This window comes from Oncorhynchus nerka, linkage group LG12 (assembly GCF_034236695.1).
Source record: "Oncorhynchus nerka isolate Pitt River linkage group LG12, Oner_Uvic_2.0, whole genome shotgun sequence".
Lineage (NCBI taxonomy): Eukaryota > Metazoa > Chordata > Actinopteri > Salmoniformes > Salmonidae > Oncorhynchus > Oncorhynchus nerka.
This window is the reverse complement of record NC_088407.1, coordinates 87,303,150-87,320,438: the sequence shown is the minus strand read 5'-3', so window position 1 is coordinate 87,320,438 and position 17,289 is coordinate 87,303,150. Positions and strand designations below refer to the sequence as shown.

The following is a 17,289-nucleotide window of genomic DNA, read 5'->3' as shown; positions in this document are numbered from 1 at the left end:
CATCGCGTTGCATATCATGTCTGAAATGTGCTGTATAAATGACTTGTGTCAGCCAGACGAGTGCTAGGACTTCATCAATATATAATATCAACCCAACCAGATAACTTGTATAAATGACTTGTGTCAGCCAGACGAGTGCTAGGCCTTCATCAATATATAATATCAACCCAACCAGATAACTTGTATAAATGACTTGTGTCAGCCAGACGAGTGCTAGGCCTTCATCAATATATAATATCAACCCAACCAGATAACTTGTATAAATGACTTGTGTCAGCCAGACGAGTGCTAGGCCTTCATCAATATATAATATCAACCCAACCAGATAACTTGCCTTGCTCTTTCAGGCTCAGACTCAGACATGATCGGAATGAACAATTATTTATCCTGGAATTGAATTGATCGTGGAATCAATTAAAACGTTATCTTCCCCCTGGCACAGAGGAGACAGGCTGGGGAATGTCGGGGGGGCTCCAAAACTACAAAGGGAGTAGGGGGGTCTAGAGGTTTACCAGCAGGAGTAAATTTAAGGTACAAGCTAGTCGCTTCCATATAAGGACAAGCCTGAACAAATTAGCCCTCAGCAGTCAGTCAGTAAACACCTGCGTTCAGAGTCACGACATCTCTGGGCTGTGGCTACAACAAACGTCTATTCTAGATGATGAGATTATGAACACAGAGAGAGAGAGAGGAGAGAGAGAGAGAGGAGGGAGAGAGAGAGACAAAGCCATCACCTACAGAGAGATGAACCTGGAGAAGAGTCCCCTAAGCAAGCTGGTCCTGGGGCTCTGTTCACAATCACAAACAGACCCCACAGAGCACCAGGACAACAGCACAATTAGACCCAACCAAATCATGAGAAAAGTAAAAGATAGTTCTTTCCAATGTGTCGAGTAATTAACAAAAAAACAGCGCAAACTAGAATGCAATTTGGCCCTAAACAGAGAGTACACAGTGGCAGAATACCTGACCACTGTGACTGACCCTAAACAGAGAGTACACAGTGGCAGAATACCTGACCACTGTGACTGACCCTAAACAGAGAGTACACAGTGGCAGAATACCTGACCACTGTGACTGACCCTAAACAGAGAGTACACAGTGGCAGAATACCTGACCACTGTGACTGACCCTAAACAGAGAGTAGACAGTGGCAGAATACCTGACCACTGTGACTGACCCTAAACAGAGAGTACACAGTGGCAGAATACCTGACCACTGTGACTGACCCTAAACAGAGAGTAGACAGTGGCAGAATACCTGACCACTGTGACTGACCCTAAACAGAGAGTAGACAGTGGCAGAATACCTGACCACTGTGACTGACCCTAAACAGAGAGTACACAGTGGCAGAATACCTGACCACTGTGACTGACCCTAAACAGAGAGTAGACAGTGGCAGAATACCTGACCACTGTGACTGACCCTAAACAGAGAGTAGACAGTGGCAGAATACCTGACCACTGTGACTGACCCTAAACAGAGAGTACACAGTGGCAGAATACCTGACCACTGTGACTGACCCTAAACAGAGAGTAGACAGTGGCAGAATACCTGACCACTGTGACTGACCCTAAACAGAGAGTACACAGTGGCAGAATACCTGACCACTGTGACTGACCCTAAACAGAGAGTACACAGTGGCAGAATACCTGACCACTGTGACTGACCCTAAACAGAGAGTAGACAGTGGCAGAATACCTGACCACTGTGACTGACCCTAAACAGAGAGTAGACAGTGGCAGAATACCTGACCACTGTGACTGACCCTAAACAGAGAGTACACAGTGGCAGAATACCTGACCACTGTGACTGACCCTAAACAGAGAGTAGACAGTGGCAGAATACCTGACCACTGTGACTGACCCTAAACAGAGAGTAGACAGTGGCAGAATACCTGACCACTGTGACTGACCCTAAACAGAGAGTACACAGTGGCAGAATACCTGACCACTGTGACTGACCCTAAACAGAGAGTAGACAGTGGCAGAATACCTGACCACTGTGACTGACCCTAAACAGAGAGTACACAGTGGCAGAATACCTGACCACTGTGACTGACCCTAAACAGAGAGTACACAGTGGCAGAATACCTGACCACTGTGACTGACCCTAAACAGAGAGTACACAGTGGCAGAATACCTGACCACTGTGACTGACCCTAAACAGAGAACACACAGTGGCAGAATACATGTCCACTGTGACTGACCCAAACGTAAGGAAAGCTTTGACTATGTACAGACTCAGTGAGCATAGCCTTGCTATTGAGAAAGGCCGCCGTAGGCAGACATGGCTCTCAAGAGAAGACAGGCTATGTGCTCACTGCCCACAAAATGAGGTGGAAATTGAGCTGCACTTCCTAACCTCCTGCCCAATGTATGACCATATTAGAGACACATATTTCCCTCAGATTACACAGATCCACAAAGAATTCGAAAACAAATCCAATTTTGATAAACTCCCATATCTACTGGGTGAAATACCAGTGTGCATCACAGCAGCAAGATTTGTGACCTGTTGCCACAAGAAAAGGTCAACCAGTGAAGAACAAACACCATTGTAAATACAACCCATATTTATGCTTATTTATTTTATCTTGTGTCCTTTAACCATTTGTACATTGTTAAAACACTGTATATATATATATATATATATATATATATATATATATATAATATGACATTACTATATAATATGACATTTGTAATGTCTTTATTGTTTTGATACTTCTGTATGTGTAATGTTTACTGTTAATTTTTATTGTTTATTTCACTTTATATATTACCTACCTCACTTGCTTTGGCAATGTTAACACATGTTTCCCATGCCAATAAAGCCCATTATCATATATTAATGATCTATTGCATTATGGAAGTGAACCGAATCTCAGACTTATGTCCAGTCTCCTCTTGGTATTTGAGGAGTCCCAACAGTGAATGTTTATATGCAACAGATGTACATACCTGGCCCTATTTCACTAAGACAGACCTGGCCCTGTTTCACTAAGACAGACCTGGCCCTGTTTCACTAAGACATACCTGGCCCTGTTTCACTAAGACAGACCTGGCCCTGTTTCACTAAGACATACCTGGCCCTGTTTCACTAAGACATACCTGGCCCTGTTTCACTAAGACATACCTGGCCTTGTTTCACTAAGACATACCTGGCCCTGTTTCACTAAGACATACCTGGCCCTATTTCACTAAGACAGACCTGGCCCTGTTTCACTAAGACATACCTGGCCCTGTTTCACTAAGACATACCTGGCCCTGTTTCACTAAGACATACCTGGCCCTGTTTCACTAAGACAGACCTGGCCCTATTTCACTAAGACAGACCTGGCCCTATTTCACTAAGACAGACCTGGCCCTGTTTCACTAAGACATACCTGGCCCTATTTCACTAAGACATACCTGGCCCTGTTTCACTAAGACATACCTGGCCCTATTTCACTAAGACAGACCTGGCCCTGTTTCACTAAGACAGACCTGGCCCTATTTCACTAAGACATACCTGGCCCTATTTCACTAAGACATACCTGGCCCTATTTCACTAAGACAGACCTGGCCCTATTTCACTAAGACAGACCTGGCCCTATTTCACTAAGACATACCTGGCCCTATTTCACTAAGACAGACCTGGCCCTATTTCACTAAGACATACCTGGCCCTGTTTCACTAAGACATACCAGCACCTATTTCACTAAGACATACCTGGCCCCGTTTCACTAAGACAGACCTGGCCCCGTTTCACTAAGACATACCTGGCCCCGTTTCACTAAGACATACCTGGCCCCGTTTCACTAAGACATACCTGGCCCCGTTTCACTAAGACATACCTGGCCCCGTTTCACTAAGACATAACTAAGACATACCTGGCCCCGTTTCACTAAGACATACCTGGCCCCGTTTCACTAAGACATACCTGGCCCCGTTTCACTAAGACATACCTGGCCCCGTTTCACTAAGACATACCTGGCCCCGTTTCACTAAGACATACCTGGCCCCGTTTCACTAAGACAGACCTGGCCCCGTTTCACTAAGACAGACCTGGCCCTATTTCACTAAGACAGACCTGGCCCTATTTCACTAAGACAGACCTGGCCCTATTTCACTAAGACAGACCTGGCCCTATTTCACTAAGACAGACCTGGCCCTATTTCACTAAGACATACCAGCACCTATTTCACTAAGACATACCTGGCCCTGTTTCACTAAGACAGACCTGGCCCTATTTCACTAAGACAGACCTGGCCCTATTTCACTAAGACAGACCTGGCCCTATTTCACTAAGACAGACCTGGCCCTATTTCACTAAGACAGACCTGGCCCTGTTTCACTAAGACATACCTGGCCCTATTTCACTAAGACAGACCTGGCCCTATTTCACTAAGACATACCTGGCCCTGTTTCACTAAGACATACCTGGCCCTATTTCACTAAGACAGACCTGGCCCTATTTCACTAAGGCAGACCTGGCCCTATTTCACTAAGACAGACCTGGCCCTATTTCACTAAGACAGACCTGGCCCTATTTCACTAAGACATACCTGGCCCTGTTTCACTAAGACAGACCTGGCCCTATTTCACTAAGACAGACCTGGCCCTATTTCACTAAGACAGACTTGGCCCTATTTCACTAAGACAGACCTGGCCCCGTTTCACTAAGACATACCTGGCCCTGTTTCACTAAGACATACCTGGCCCTATTTCACTAAGACATACCTGGCCCTATTTCACTAAGACATACCTGGCCCTATTTCACTAAGACAGACCTGGCCCTATTTCACTAAGACATACCTGGCCCTATTTCACTAAGACATACCTGGCCCTATTTCACTAAGACAGACCTGGCCCTATTTCACTAAGACAGACCTGGCCCTATTTCACTAAGACAGACCTGGCTATGTAGTGGTGGAGGGGAGAGTCATTCAGATTCCACTGAGAAGGAGAGACAGTCTGTATACCTGTGTAGTGGTGGAGGGGAGAGTCATTCAGATTCCACTGAGAAGGAGAGACAGTCTGTATACCTGACAGTCAAGTTGAGACATGCTGGGGACATTTCCTAACCACATCATATCCCTCAGAAAAGCAACATCCAATGGGATGGGTCCCAAACGGCATGCTATTCACCCTATTCCCTACATAGTGCACTACTTTTGACCAGAGCCGGAGTCCTATGTTAGGGAATAGGGTTCCTTTTGGGATGCATATACCATTGATCTACTAGGGGGACACTGAAGGAAAAAGGTCACTAAACTCTTTTTATGAATATCAAGAAGGTTCATTCACTGGGTTTATCTGTGGTGAGGCTAGTGGGTGTCCCTCCCTCCCTCCCTCCCCCCCCTTGCTCCCTCCATCTCTGCCTTCCCCTGCCTTCCACCCTGCTCCCTCCCTCCCCCCCTTGCTCCCTCCCTCCCCTCTGCTCCCTCCTCCCCTCCCTGTCAGCGTGCTCCCTCCCCTCCCTGTCAGCGTGCTCCCACCCCCCCCTCCCTGTCAGCGTGCTCCCACCCTCCCCTCCCTGTCAGCGTGCTCCCACCCCTCCCTCCCTGTCAGCGTGCTCCCTCCCTCCCTCCCCCTGCCCTGCTCCCTCCCTCCCTCCCCTCTGCTCCCTCCCTCCCCTCCCTGTCAGCGTGCTCCCTCTCCTCCCTGTCAGCGTGCTCCCTCCCCTCCCTGTCAGCGTGCTCCCTCCCCTCCCCTGTCAGCGTGCTCCCCCCCCTCCCTGTCAGCGTGCTCCCTCCCTCTCCTCCCTGTCAGCGTGCTCCCTCCCTCTCCTCCCTGTCAGCGTGCTCGCTCCTCCCTCCCTGTCAGCGTGCTCCCTCCCCTCCCTGTCAGCGTGCTCCCTCCCTGTCAGCGTGCTCCCTCCCTCCCTCCCTGTCAGCGTGCTCCTCCCTCTCCTCCCTGTCAGCGTGCTCCCTCCCTCCCTGTCAGCGTGCTCCTCCCTCCCTCCCTGTCAGCGTGCTCCCTCCCTCCCTGTCAGCGTGCTCCCTCCCTCCCTCCCTGTCAGCGTGCTCCCTCCCTCCCTCCCTGTCAGCGTGCTCCCTCCCTCCCTCCCTGTCAGTGTGCTCCCTCCCTGTCAGCGTGCTCCCTCCCTCTCCTCCCTGTCAGCGTGCTCCCTCCCTCTCCTCCCTGTCAGCGTGCTCCCTCCCTCCCTCCATGCTCGCTCCCTCCCTCCCTGTCAGCGTGCTCCCTCCCTCTCCTTGTCAGCGTGCTCCCTCCCTCTCCTCCCTGTCAGCGTGCTCCCTCCCTCCCTCCATGCTCCCTCCCTCCCCCTCCCTCCCTGTCAGCGTGCTCCCTCCCTCTCCTTGTCAGCGTGCTCCCTCCCTCTCAGCGTGCTCCTCCCTCCCTGTCAGCGTGCTCCCTCCTCCCTCCCTGTCAGCGTGCTCCCTCCTCCCTCCCTGTCAGCGTGCTCCCCTCCCTCCCTCCCTGTCAGCGTGCTCCCTCCCCTCCCTCCCTGTCAGCGTGCTCCCTCCCTCCCTCCCTGTCAGCGTGCTCCCTCCCTCTCCTCCTTGTCAGCGTGCTCCCTCCCTCCCTGTCAGCGTGCTCCCTCCCTCCCTCCCTGTCAGCGTGCTCCCTCCCTCCCTCCCTCCCTGTCAGCGTGCCCCCTCCCTCCCTCCATGCTCGCTCCTCTCTCCCTCCCTGTCAGCGTGCTCCTCCCTCTCCTTGTCAGCGTGCTCCTCCCTCTCCTCCCTGTCAGCGTGCTCCCTCCCTCCCTCCATGCTCCCTCCCTCCCTCCCTCCCTGTCAGCGTGCTCCCTCCCTCTCCTTGTCAGCGTGCTCCTCCCTGTCAGCGTGCCCCTCCCTCCTCCCTGTCAGCGTGCTCCCTCCCTCCCTCCCTGTCAGCGTGCTCCCTCCCTCCCTCCCTCCCTCCCTGTCAGCGTGCTCCCTCCCTCCCTCCCTCCCTGTCAGCGTGCTCCCTCCCTGTCAGCGTGCTCCTCCCTCCCTCCGTGTCAGCGTGCTCCCTCCCTCGCCTCCTTGTCAGCGTGCTCCTCCCTCCCTCCCTGTCAGCGTGCTCCCTCCCTCTCTCCCTGTCAGCGTGCTCCCTCCCTCCCTCCCTGTCAGCGTGCTCCCTCCCTCTCCTCCTTGTCAGCGTGCCCCCTCCCCCTCCCTGTCAGCGTGCTCCCTCCCTCCCCTCCCTGTCAGCGTGCTCCCTCCCTCCCTCCCTGTCAGCGTGCTCCTCCCTCCCTCCCTGTCAGCGTCCTCCCTCCCTGTCAGCGTGCTCCCTCCCTCCCTCCCTGTCAGCGTGCCTCCCTCCCTCCCTGTCAGCGTGCCTCCCTCCCTCTCAGCGTGCTCCCTCCCTCCCTCCCTGTCAGCGTGCTCCCTCCCTCCCTCCCTGTCAGCGTGCTCCCTCCCTCCCTCCCTGTCAGCGTGCTCCTCCCTGTCAGCGTGCTCCCTCCCTGTCAGCGTGCTCCCTCCCTGTCAGCGTGCTCCCTCCCTCCCTGTCAGCGTGCTCCCTCCCTCCCTCCCTGTCAGCGTGCTCCCTCCCTCCCTCCCTGTCAGCGTGCTCCCTCCCTCCCTCCCTCCCTGTCAGCGTGCTCCTCCCTCCCTCCCAGTCAGCGTGCTCCCTCCTCCCTCCCTCCCAGTCAGCGTGCTCCCTCCCTCCCTGTCAGCGTGCTCCTCCCTCCCTGTCAGCGTGCTCCCTCCCTCCCTGTCAGCGTGCTCCCTCCCTCCCTCCCTGTCAGCGTGCTCCCTCCCTCCCTCCCTGTCAGCGTGCTCCCTCCCTCCCTCCCTGTCAGCGTGCTCCCTCCCTCCCTCCCTGTCAGCGTGCTCCCTCCCTCCCTCCCTGTCAGCGTGCTCCCTCCCTCCCTCCCTCCCTCCCTGTCAGCGTGCTCCCTCCCTCCCTCCCTCCCTGTCAGCGTGCTCCTCCTCCCTCCCTGTCAGCGTGCTCCCTCCCTCCCTCCCTGTCAGCGTGCTCCCTCCCTCCCTCCCTGTCAGCGTGCTCCCATCCCATAATCATTTTTTTTTGTCTAGTGAGAGCTCCATACAATAAACACACTTCTGTCTCTTTGTGTCCTCACATTCAGAAACACATACAATTATGAATCCTGTTATGTGTGACCGCCCACACAGCAGTCACTGAGGAGGGCTGAGGCACGAGTGGGTCTCCCCCCCCCAAAAAATTAATAAACTCTGTTGAAGTATAATTACTCCACACCTGGGAAATCTCACAGGGTACCTTTGTTTCATTGTTTATATATTTGTGGGCGGGTCCAGGCCTACTGTTTCTCTGTCTGCACATCTTACCTTACAGAGTCAGGCTATAATACATACAATTAAATGGGTATAATTCATGGCATTACTGCAATGCCTTGTTTGGTCTCAGACTTATACTACCACCTCTACTGAACACATCTGCTGTCTATCTTGGCATAAAACTATGAACATCGCTCAGTGTTTTGAAAGCATTGGTCTATTCAGTGGCCCTTTTCCTGGTCTGTTCAGTGGCCCTTTTCCTGGTCTGTTCAGTGGCCCTTTTCCTGGTCTGTTCAGTGGCCCTTTTCCTGGTCTGTTCAGTGGCCCTTTTCCTGGTCTGTTCAGTGGCCCTTTTCCTGGTCTGTTCAGTGGCCCTTTTCCTGGTCTATTCAGTGGCCCTTTTCCTGGTCTATTCAGTGGCCCTTTTCCTGGTCTATTCAGTGGCCCTTTTCCTGGTCTATTCAGTGGCCCTTTTCCTGGTCTATTCAGTGGCCCTTTTCCTGGTCTATTCAGTGGCCCTTTTCCTGGTCTATTCAGTGGCCCTTTTCCTGGTCTATTCAGTGGCCCTTTTCCTGGTCTATTCAGTGGCCCTTTTCCTGGTCTATTCAGTGGCCCTTTTCCTGGTCTATTCAGTGGCCCTTTTCCTGGTCTATTCAGTGGCCCTTTTCCTGGTCTATTCAGTGGCCCTTTTCCTGGTCTATTCAGTGGCCCTTTTCCTGGTCTATTCAGTGGCCCTTTTCCTGGTCTATTCAGTGGCCCTTTTCCTGGTCTATTCAGCGGCCCTTTCCTGGTCTATTCAGCGGCCCTTTTCCTGGTCTATTCAGCGGCCCTTTTCCTGGTCTATTCAGTGGCCCTTTTCCTGGTCTATTCAGTGGCCCTTTCCTGGTCTGTTCAGTGGCCCTTTTCCTGGTCTGTTCAGTGGCCCTTTTCCTGGTCTGTTCAGTGGCCCTTTTCCTGGTCTATTCAGTGGCCCTTTTCCTGGTCTATTCAGTGGCCCTTTTCCTGGTCTATTCAGTGGCCCTTTTCCTGGTCTATTCAGTGGCCCTTTTCCTGGTCTATTCAGTGGCCCTTTTCCTGGTCTATTCAGTGGCCTTTTCCTGGTCTATTCAGTGGCCCTTTTCCTGGTCTATTCAGTGGCCCTTTTCCTGGTCTATTCAGTGGCCCTTTTCCTGGTCTATTCAGTGGCCCTTTCCTGGTCTATTCAGTGGCCCTTTCCTGGTCTATTCAGTGGCCCTTTTCCTGGTCTATTCAGTGGCCCTTTCCTGGTCTATTCAGTGGCCCTTTCCTGGTCTATTCAGTGGCCCTTTCCTGGCATGAAACATTAAGTCTAAACACAACAACTGTCAATTGATTCAAAAGAGAGACTATAAAGCACCGCCAGTGGATTCTCAGTCATTCCATGGTATGACTACAGTAGCTACTCAAACTCAGAGTGCTCCCTCCCTCTCCCCCCCCTCCCTATGACTACAGTAGCTACTCAAACTCAGAGTGCTCCCTCTCTCTCCCTCCCTCTCCCCCCCCTCCCTATGACTACAGTAGCTACTCAAACTCAGAGTGCTCCCTCTCCCCCCGCCCTATGACTACAGTAGCTACTCAAACTCAGAGTGCTCCCTCCCTATGACTACAGTAGCTACTCAAACTCAGAGTACTCCCTCCCTCTCCCTCCCTCTCCCCCTCCCTATGACTACAGTAGCTACTCAAACTCAGAGTGCTCCCTCTCTCTCCCCCTGCTCACCCCCTGCTCCCTCTCTCCCTCCCTCTCCCCCTCCCTATGACTACAGTAGCTACTCAAACTCAGAGTGCTCCCTCTCTCTCCTCCCTCTCCCCTCCCTATGACTACAGTAGCTACTCAAACTCAGAGTGCTCCCTCCCTATGACTACAGTAGCTACTCAAACTCAGAGTGCTCCCTCTCTCTCCCTCCCTCTCCCCCTCCCTATGACTACAGTAGCTACTCAAACTCAGCGTGCTCCCTCCCTCTCCCCCTGCTCCCTCCCGCTCCCTCCCTCACTCTCCCTCCTGCTCCCTCCCTCTCCCCCTGCTCCCCCTCCCTATGACTACAGTAGCTACTCAAACTCAGCGTGCTCCCTCCCTCTCCCTCCCTCTCCCCCTCCCTATGACTACAGTAGCTACTCAAACTCAGCGTGCTCCCTCCCTCTCCCCCTGCTCCCTCCCGCTCCCTCCCTCACTCTCCCTCCTGCTCCCTCCCTCTCCCCCTGCTCCCCCTCTCCCCCCTGCTCCCCCTGCTCCCTCCCTCTCCCCCCTGCTCCCTCCCTCTCCCCCTGCTCCCTCCCTCTCTTCCCTGCTCCCTCCCTCTCCCCCTGCTCCCTCCCTCTCCTCCCTGCTCCCTCCTGCTCCCTCCCTCTCCCCCTGCTCCCTCCCTCTCCCCCTGCTCCCTCTCTCTCCCCCCCTGCTCTCTCCCCCTGCTCCCTCCCTCTCCCCCCTCCCTATGACTACAGTAGCTACTCAAACTCAGAGTGCTCCCTCTCTCTCCCTCCCTCTCCCCCTCCCTATGACTACAGTAGCTACTCAAACTCAGTGCTCCCTCTCCCCCGCCCTATGACTACAGTAGCTACTCAAACTCAGAGTACTCCCTCCCTCTCCCTCCCTCTCCCCCTCCCTATGACTACAGTAGCTACTCAAACTCAGAGTGCTCCCTCTCTCTCCCCCTGCTCACCCCCTGCTCCCTCTCTCCCTCCCTCTCCCCCTCCCTATGACTACAGTAGCTACTCAAACTCAGAGTGCTCCCTCTCTCTCCCTCCCTCTCCCCCATCCCTATGACTACAGTAGCTACTCAAACTCAGAGTGCTCCCTCTCTCTCCCTCCCTCTCCCCCTCCCTATGACTACAGTAGCTACTCAAACTCAGAGTGCTCCCTCCCTATGACTACAGTAGCTACTCAAACTCAGAGTGCTCCCTCTCCCCTCCCTCTCCCCCTGCTCCCCCCTCCCTATGACTACAGTAGCTACTCAAACTCAGCGTGCTCCCTCCCTCTCCCTCCCCCTCTCCCCCCCCTCCCTATGACTACAGTAGCTACTCAAACTCAGCGTGCTCCCTCCCTCTCCCCCCTGCTCCCTCCCTCTCCCCCTGCTCCGTGCTCCCGCCCTCCCCCCCTCCCTCACTCTCCCTCCTGCTCCCTCCCTCTCCCCCTCCCTGCTCCCCCCCTCTCCCCCTGCTCCCCCTGCTCCCTCCCTCTCCCCCTGCTCCCTCCCTCTCCTCCCTGCTCCCTCCTGCTCCCTCCCTCTCCCCCTGCTCCCTCCCTCTCCCCCTGCTCTCTCCCCCTGCTCCCTCCCTCTCCCCCCTGCTCCCCCCTCTCCCCCTGCTCCCTCCCTCTCCCCCTGCTCCCTCCCTCTCCTCCCTGCTCCCTCCCGCTCCCTCCCTCCCTCTCTCCCTCTCCTCCCTGCTCCCTCCCTCTCCCCCTGCTCCCTCCCTCTCCCTCCCTCTCCCCCTGCTCCCTCCCTCTCCCCCTGCTCCCTCCCTCTCCCCCTGCTCCCTCCCTCTCCCTATGACTACAGTAGCTACTCAAACTCAGCGTGCTCCCTCCCTCTCCCCCCTGCTCCCTCCCTCTCCCCCTGCTCCCTCCCGCTCCCTCCCTCCCTCACTCTCCCCCTGCTCCCTCACTCTCCCTCCTGCTCCCTCACTCTCCCCCTGCTCCCTCACTCTCCCCCTGCTCCCTCCCCTCCCTCCCTCCCTCCCTCCCTCCCCCTGCTCCCTCCCTCCCTCCTGCTCCCCCTCTCCCCCTGCTCCCTCCCTCTCCCTCCCCCTGCTCCCTCCCTCTCCCCCTGCTCCCTCCCTCCCCCCTGCTCCCTCCCTCCCCCCTGCTCCCTCCCTCTCCCCCTGCTCCCTCCCTCTCCCTATGTCTACTGTAGCTACTCAAACTGCCGTAGTCAGAGCCTCCAGATGATGTCTGAGGACAGGCAGGCTCGTGCTAGTTGTTGGCTCCCTGCATCTGTAATTATTTACGTGTAACCCCTGACCTCGCATACCTAGCCGCCCCCGGTGCTTCTCTCACCGACACCGGTAGCCGTCTGGTGATGACAACATAATTCAGGAAACTGGAAGCCAAAGCTTTCGAAGCAGAAAAAAAAAGGAAAACTTTTTCCAACTGCAAGAGAAGGAGGACGATTATGACCATTTTAGGGCACGCTCCGATCCAAGCCCAACCCTTCTAACCACAACGCTTACTCAGATTCCACTAAGTTTTCTTCCCTGTTTTCAAGAAGCAAAAAAGGAAAGTGTGAGAGACCGAGAGACAGAGAGACAGAGAGAGCAAGCACAGGCACAAATATTTTCAGCCACTCTCTAAATACTTTCATTTGAACGAGTCCATTGGAACTCAGTGTAGTGTACACTGTCCATACTAGTTCTGAACCACACACACACACACACACACAAAACAGAATATTCTAATACTGTTGACATCGCCGGAACTGAGGTAGATAGGGACACCTACAATAAGAGGAGATGAGAACTGAGGTAGATAGGGACACCTACAATAAGAGGAGAGGAGAACTGAGGTAGATAGGGACACCTACAATAAGAGGAGAGGAGAACTGAGGTAGATAGGGACACCTACAATAAGAGGAGAGGAGAACTGAGGTAGATAGGGACACCTACAATAAGAGGAGAGGAGAACTGAGGTAGATAGGGACACCTACAATAGGAGGAGAGGAAAGAAGGGGAGAGGGGAGCAGAGGGAGGAAGGAAGGAAGGAAAGGGAGGAGGGAAGGAGGGTAGAGGAGTTGGGAAGAGGAGATGAGGAAAGGGGAGAGGAGAGAAGGGAAGTGTAGGGGAGATTAGGAAAGGGAAGAGGAGAAGAGGGAAGAGATGAGGAGGAAAGCGGATAGGAGACATGATACAGCAGTAGGAACACATGTCTGACATCTGTTGCTCTGCGATGTTGCTTCAACTACATCCGGTCGGCTGCTTTTACACATTAGGATAGAACTAGCCGAAATCCTTAATGTGAGGTTTAGGCTAGTCAACGCATTAGGCTACTCAAAAGTTTTGGTGAATTTGCAATATGACAGTTGACACATCGGTTAGCCTATCTAAATGTAGTGTAAAAATAGTTACAAAAACACCCCCCGATGTCAATAATACACAAAAGCGTATTTGTTAATCTTCCCAGTTCCCAAGAGCAGTATCAATTTCAAAATAACCTACAGGTTTTCTGCTGCGCGCTCATATGTCCCTCTCCCCTCTCATCTCACTGCTGCACCACACCGGGAAAGAGGAAGCTATATATTTAAATAACACGGTAAACTGTATTCACCTTCCTCTGCTGCTTCTCCCACGCCGGGTCCAACAGCATATCGCGGTCCCAATCATCTTCCTGAGGCATATAATTGTTTTCATCGCCATCATAGGGATCCATGTCGAAAGTAGGCATTAATTATACTTCTTCACGCTCCTGTATTCCCCGGGACTCACGCGGGGGTGGACCGGAGGGGATGTTGCAACAATACGTTACCTACCGTCTCCCGCACACGATCAAGACGGTGTGAATTAAATTAACGGTCGCCCGGATTCACTGTATCTCTCTCGCTTGACTCTCTTTTCCCTTCCCCTCTCTCTCGCTCTCTACTAAATCGCACAAACCCCTCGCCTTTCTTTTTCTATATATTTGTTTCAACCTCCGAGCTTACAGCGCTATTCTAAGTAGGCAGATCCTTGGGCGATGCTGCCGACAGAAGCTAAATGTTGCTGTGAAGAAAAAATTAACTTCAATGGCAAAAATATACAACTTGATTGGGTACAAGGGAGTTATAAGGCCCGCCCACTATCGACCAGGCACACATAATTGGCTGTAGCAGCTGTCAGTGCAACTACTTATTGTACGCTGATTGTATTAGTATAGGTTGTCTGCTCTGGACATACGGGTACTTTGATTGGATACATTCTAATCTGTCAAAGTGTTTAATTTTGTTTGAAACAATGTAATTTAAAGACCTAAATTCCTAATGCGCGCAAACATTAGCGCCTGTATTACGGTAATTTACTATTTCAGTGTAGGCTACGCCAAAAAGCGTACATCCTCCTACCAGTAGAGCCTATAGCTGCAGGTTGTTTTCAGAAGCCGCACTCCTGGAGGAGGAGACCACAACCCCCATTTATCGTCATCTATAGTAAGGATCAATGGATATGAGTCGCGTGTTCTAGGCAACTGGTTGACACACAAATACATCTAACACACGTGGTTCCCATGTATTCGATGGAATTCCATTTGCTCTGTTCCAGTCATTATTATGAGCCGCCCTCCCGTCAGGAGCCTCCACTGACACACGCCATCTAGGTTAACACATGTCCATAAAAGCGACAATGCCCTCCCGGTCATTAATGACTGAGGTTAAAGGCTAGTTACTAATGATTTATTTAACGCTGATGGCTACATAATAACGTTAATGTGCCAGACATAGAGTCTGTAAAAATGATTAATTGTCCATTAATTACAAATCAATGAGCCAACAATTTCACGCGCTTTTACGCAATGGCTCTAAATGGCTGAAACAAATTTCAAGACAATTCCAATGAGTTATAAAGTTTTTAATTTTGTTAATATTTTACCGGTAGTTATATAGTTACCATGTGTTACATCATTTTGTACTTTTGTTTATTATTATTTTTTTCACATATCAACAGAGTTTCCTTGCTCGTGAATCTTGAGATCTCGTCATTCATCTCAGCTCAGATTCCATGTTTCTCTTGTCCCCAAGATTTACCAAGAAGGTTGGCTGGGCTGTGCGAGGTGATGCGCCACCGGACGGCTTCAACCCTGTCATGTAAACACACAGGGCCGTGCTGCGGTGGCCACGGTCTCTACCTTGTAAGGTAAAACCACATTACTGGAACTACTCGCTGCATGAAGGCCTCGCTCCTAAACTGAATAGCCTACAAGGGGGTAGCCCAGGTCAGTCTTGCGTCGTTCTTAGTGGCTACGTGAAAACTGGAGCGCTCTTCCATATATGGACAAACTTCCAAGCGGGTGAATGTTCGGGAAAGTGACGTCACAGATGAAGCGCAGGCTAAAGACTTGGTCTGTGTTTAAAGAGACAGAGTTCCTTTCACAGCAGGATGAGTGTGTTACCACTGTGCAGACATAGGTGAGGAGAACCGCAACCAAACAGTGAAAGACTGTGTAGCCTACTGTATTAAAACAGGGTTTGGGACAGTGATTGTAATTCAGAAAATCTGTTTTTCACAGGTAAGGAGAGGAAGGGTTGCAGAACGACCGTTTTACGGAGCATTTCTTCTAGGTTCATTATCAAGCCAGAGAAACCAAATCAAATCACAGTTTATTCCTCACGTGCTTGGTAATTAATCAACAGGTTGTGGACTAACAGTGAAATGCTTCCTGACGGGACCTTCCCAACAATACAGAGATACAGAAAGAAAAACACGAAATAATAAATACACAATGAGCAATGATAACTAGGCTATATACACAGGGTACCAGTACTGATAACTAGGTTATATACACAGGGTACCAGTACTGATAACTAGGTTATATACACAGGGTACCAGTACTGATAACTAGGTTATATACACAGGGTACCAGTACTGATAACTAGGTTATATACACAGGGTACCAGTACTGATAACTAGGCTCTATACACAGGGTACCAGTACTGATAACACAGGGTACCAGTACTGATAACTAGGTTATATACACAGGGTACCAGTACTGATAACTAGGCTATATACACAGGGTACCAGTACTGATAACTAGGTTATATACACAGGGTACCAGTACTGATAACTAGGCTCTATACACAGGGTACCAGTACTGATAACTAGGTTATATACACAGGGTACCAGTACTGATAACTAGGTTATATACACAGGGTACCAGTACTGTGTAATGATAACTAGGCTCTATACACAGGGTACCAGTACTGATAACTAGGTTATATACACAGGGTACCAGTACTGATAACTAGGTTATATATATACACAGGGTACCAGTACTGATAACTAGGCTATATACACAGGGTACTATGATACCAGTACTGAGTAATGATAACTAGGTTATATATACACAGGGTACCAGTACTGAATGATAACTAGGTTATATACACAGGGTACCAGTACTGATAATGATAACTAGGTTATATACACAGGGTACCAGTACTGATAACTAGGCTATATACACAGGGTACCAGTACTGATAACTAGGCTATATACACAGGGTACCAGTACTGATAACTAGGCTATATACACAGGGTACCAGTACTGATAACTAGGTTATATACACAGGGTACCAGTACTGATAACTAGGCTCTATACACAGGGTACCAGTACTGATAACTAGGTTATATACACAGGGTACCAGTACTGATAACTAGGTTATATACACAGAGTACCAGTAATGATAACTAGGCTCTATACACAGGGTACCAGTACTGATAACTAGTACAGTACTGATAACTAGGTTATATACACAGGGTACCAGTACTGATAACTAGGTTATATACACAGAGTACCAGTACTGATAACTAGGTTATATACACAGGGTACCAGTACTGATAACTAGGTTATATACACAGGGTACCAGTACTGATAACTAGGTTATATACACAGGGTACCAGTACTGAGTAATGATAACTAGGCTATATACACAGGGTACCAGTACTGAGTAATGATAACTAGGCTATATACACAGGTACCAGTACTGATAACTAGGTTATATACACAGGGTACCAGTACTGATAACTAGGCTATATACACAGGGTACCAGTACTGATAACTTGGTTATATACACAGGGTACTGAGTACTGATAACTAGGTTATATACACAGTACTGAGTACCAGTACCAGTGATAACTAGGCTATATACACAGGGTACCAGTACTGATAACTAGGTTATATACACAGGGTACCAGTACTGAGTGATAACTAGGCTATATACACAGGGTACCAGTACTGAGTAATGATAACTAGGCTATATACACAGGGTACCAGTACTGAGGGGTTATACCAGTAGGTTATATACACAGGGTACCAGTACTGATAACTAGGTTATATACACAGGGTACCAGTACTGATAACTAGGTTATATACACAGGGTACCAGTACTGATAACTAGGTTATATACACAGGGT

The 17,289-nt window shown here is 51.1% G+C and overlaps 1 protein-coding gene across 3 annotated transcripts in view; it reads right to left on the bottom strand.

Annotated features, from left to right (window-relative positions):
- Positions 1–13,907, bottom strand: part of LOC115127375 (alpha-actinin-1) — a 239,408-nt gene extending 225,501 nt beyond the window's left edge. For 2 of the 3 annotated variants that reach the window (XM_065025921.1, XM_065025922.1), the window contains exon 1: positions 13,464–13,905. In XM_065025921.1, coding sequence (XP_064881993.1) covers positions 13,464–13,580 — 117 coding nt within the window. In that variant the 5' untranslated portion in view covers positions 13,581–13,905. Of the gene's footprint in view, positions 1–13,463 lie in introns of all 3 variants that reach the window. The other variant, XM_065025923.1, reaches the window with a different exon arrangement.
- Positions 13,908–17,289: the final 3,382 nt, after the last annotated feature.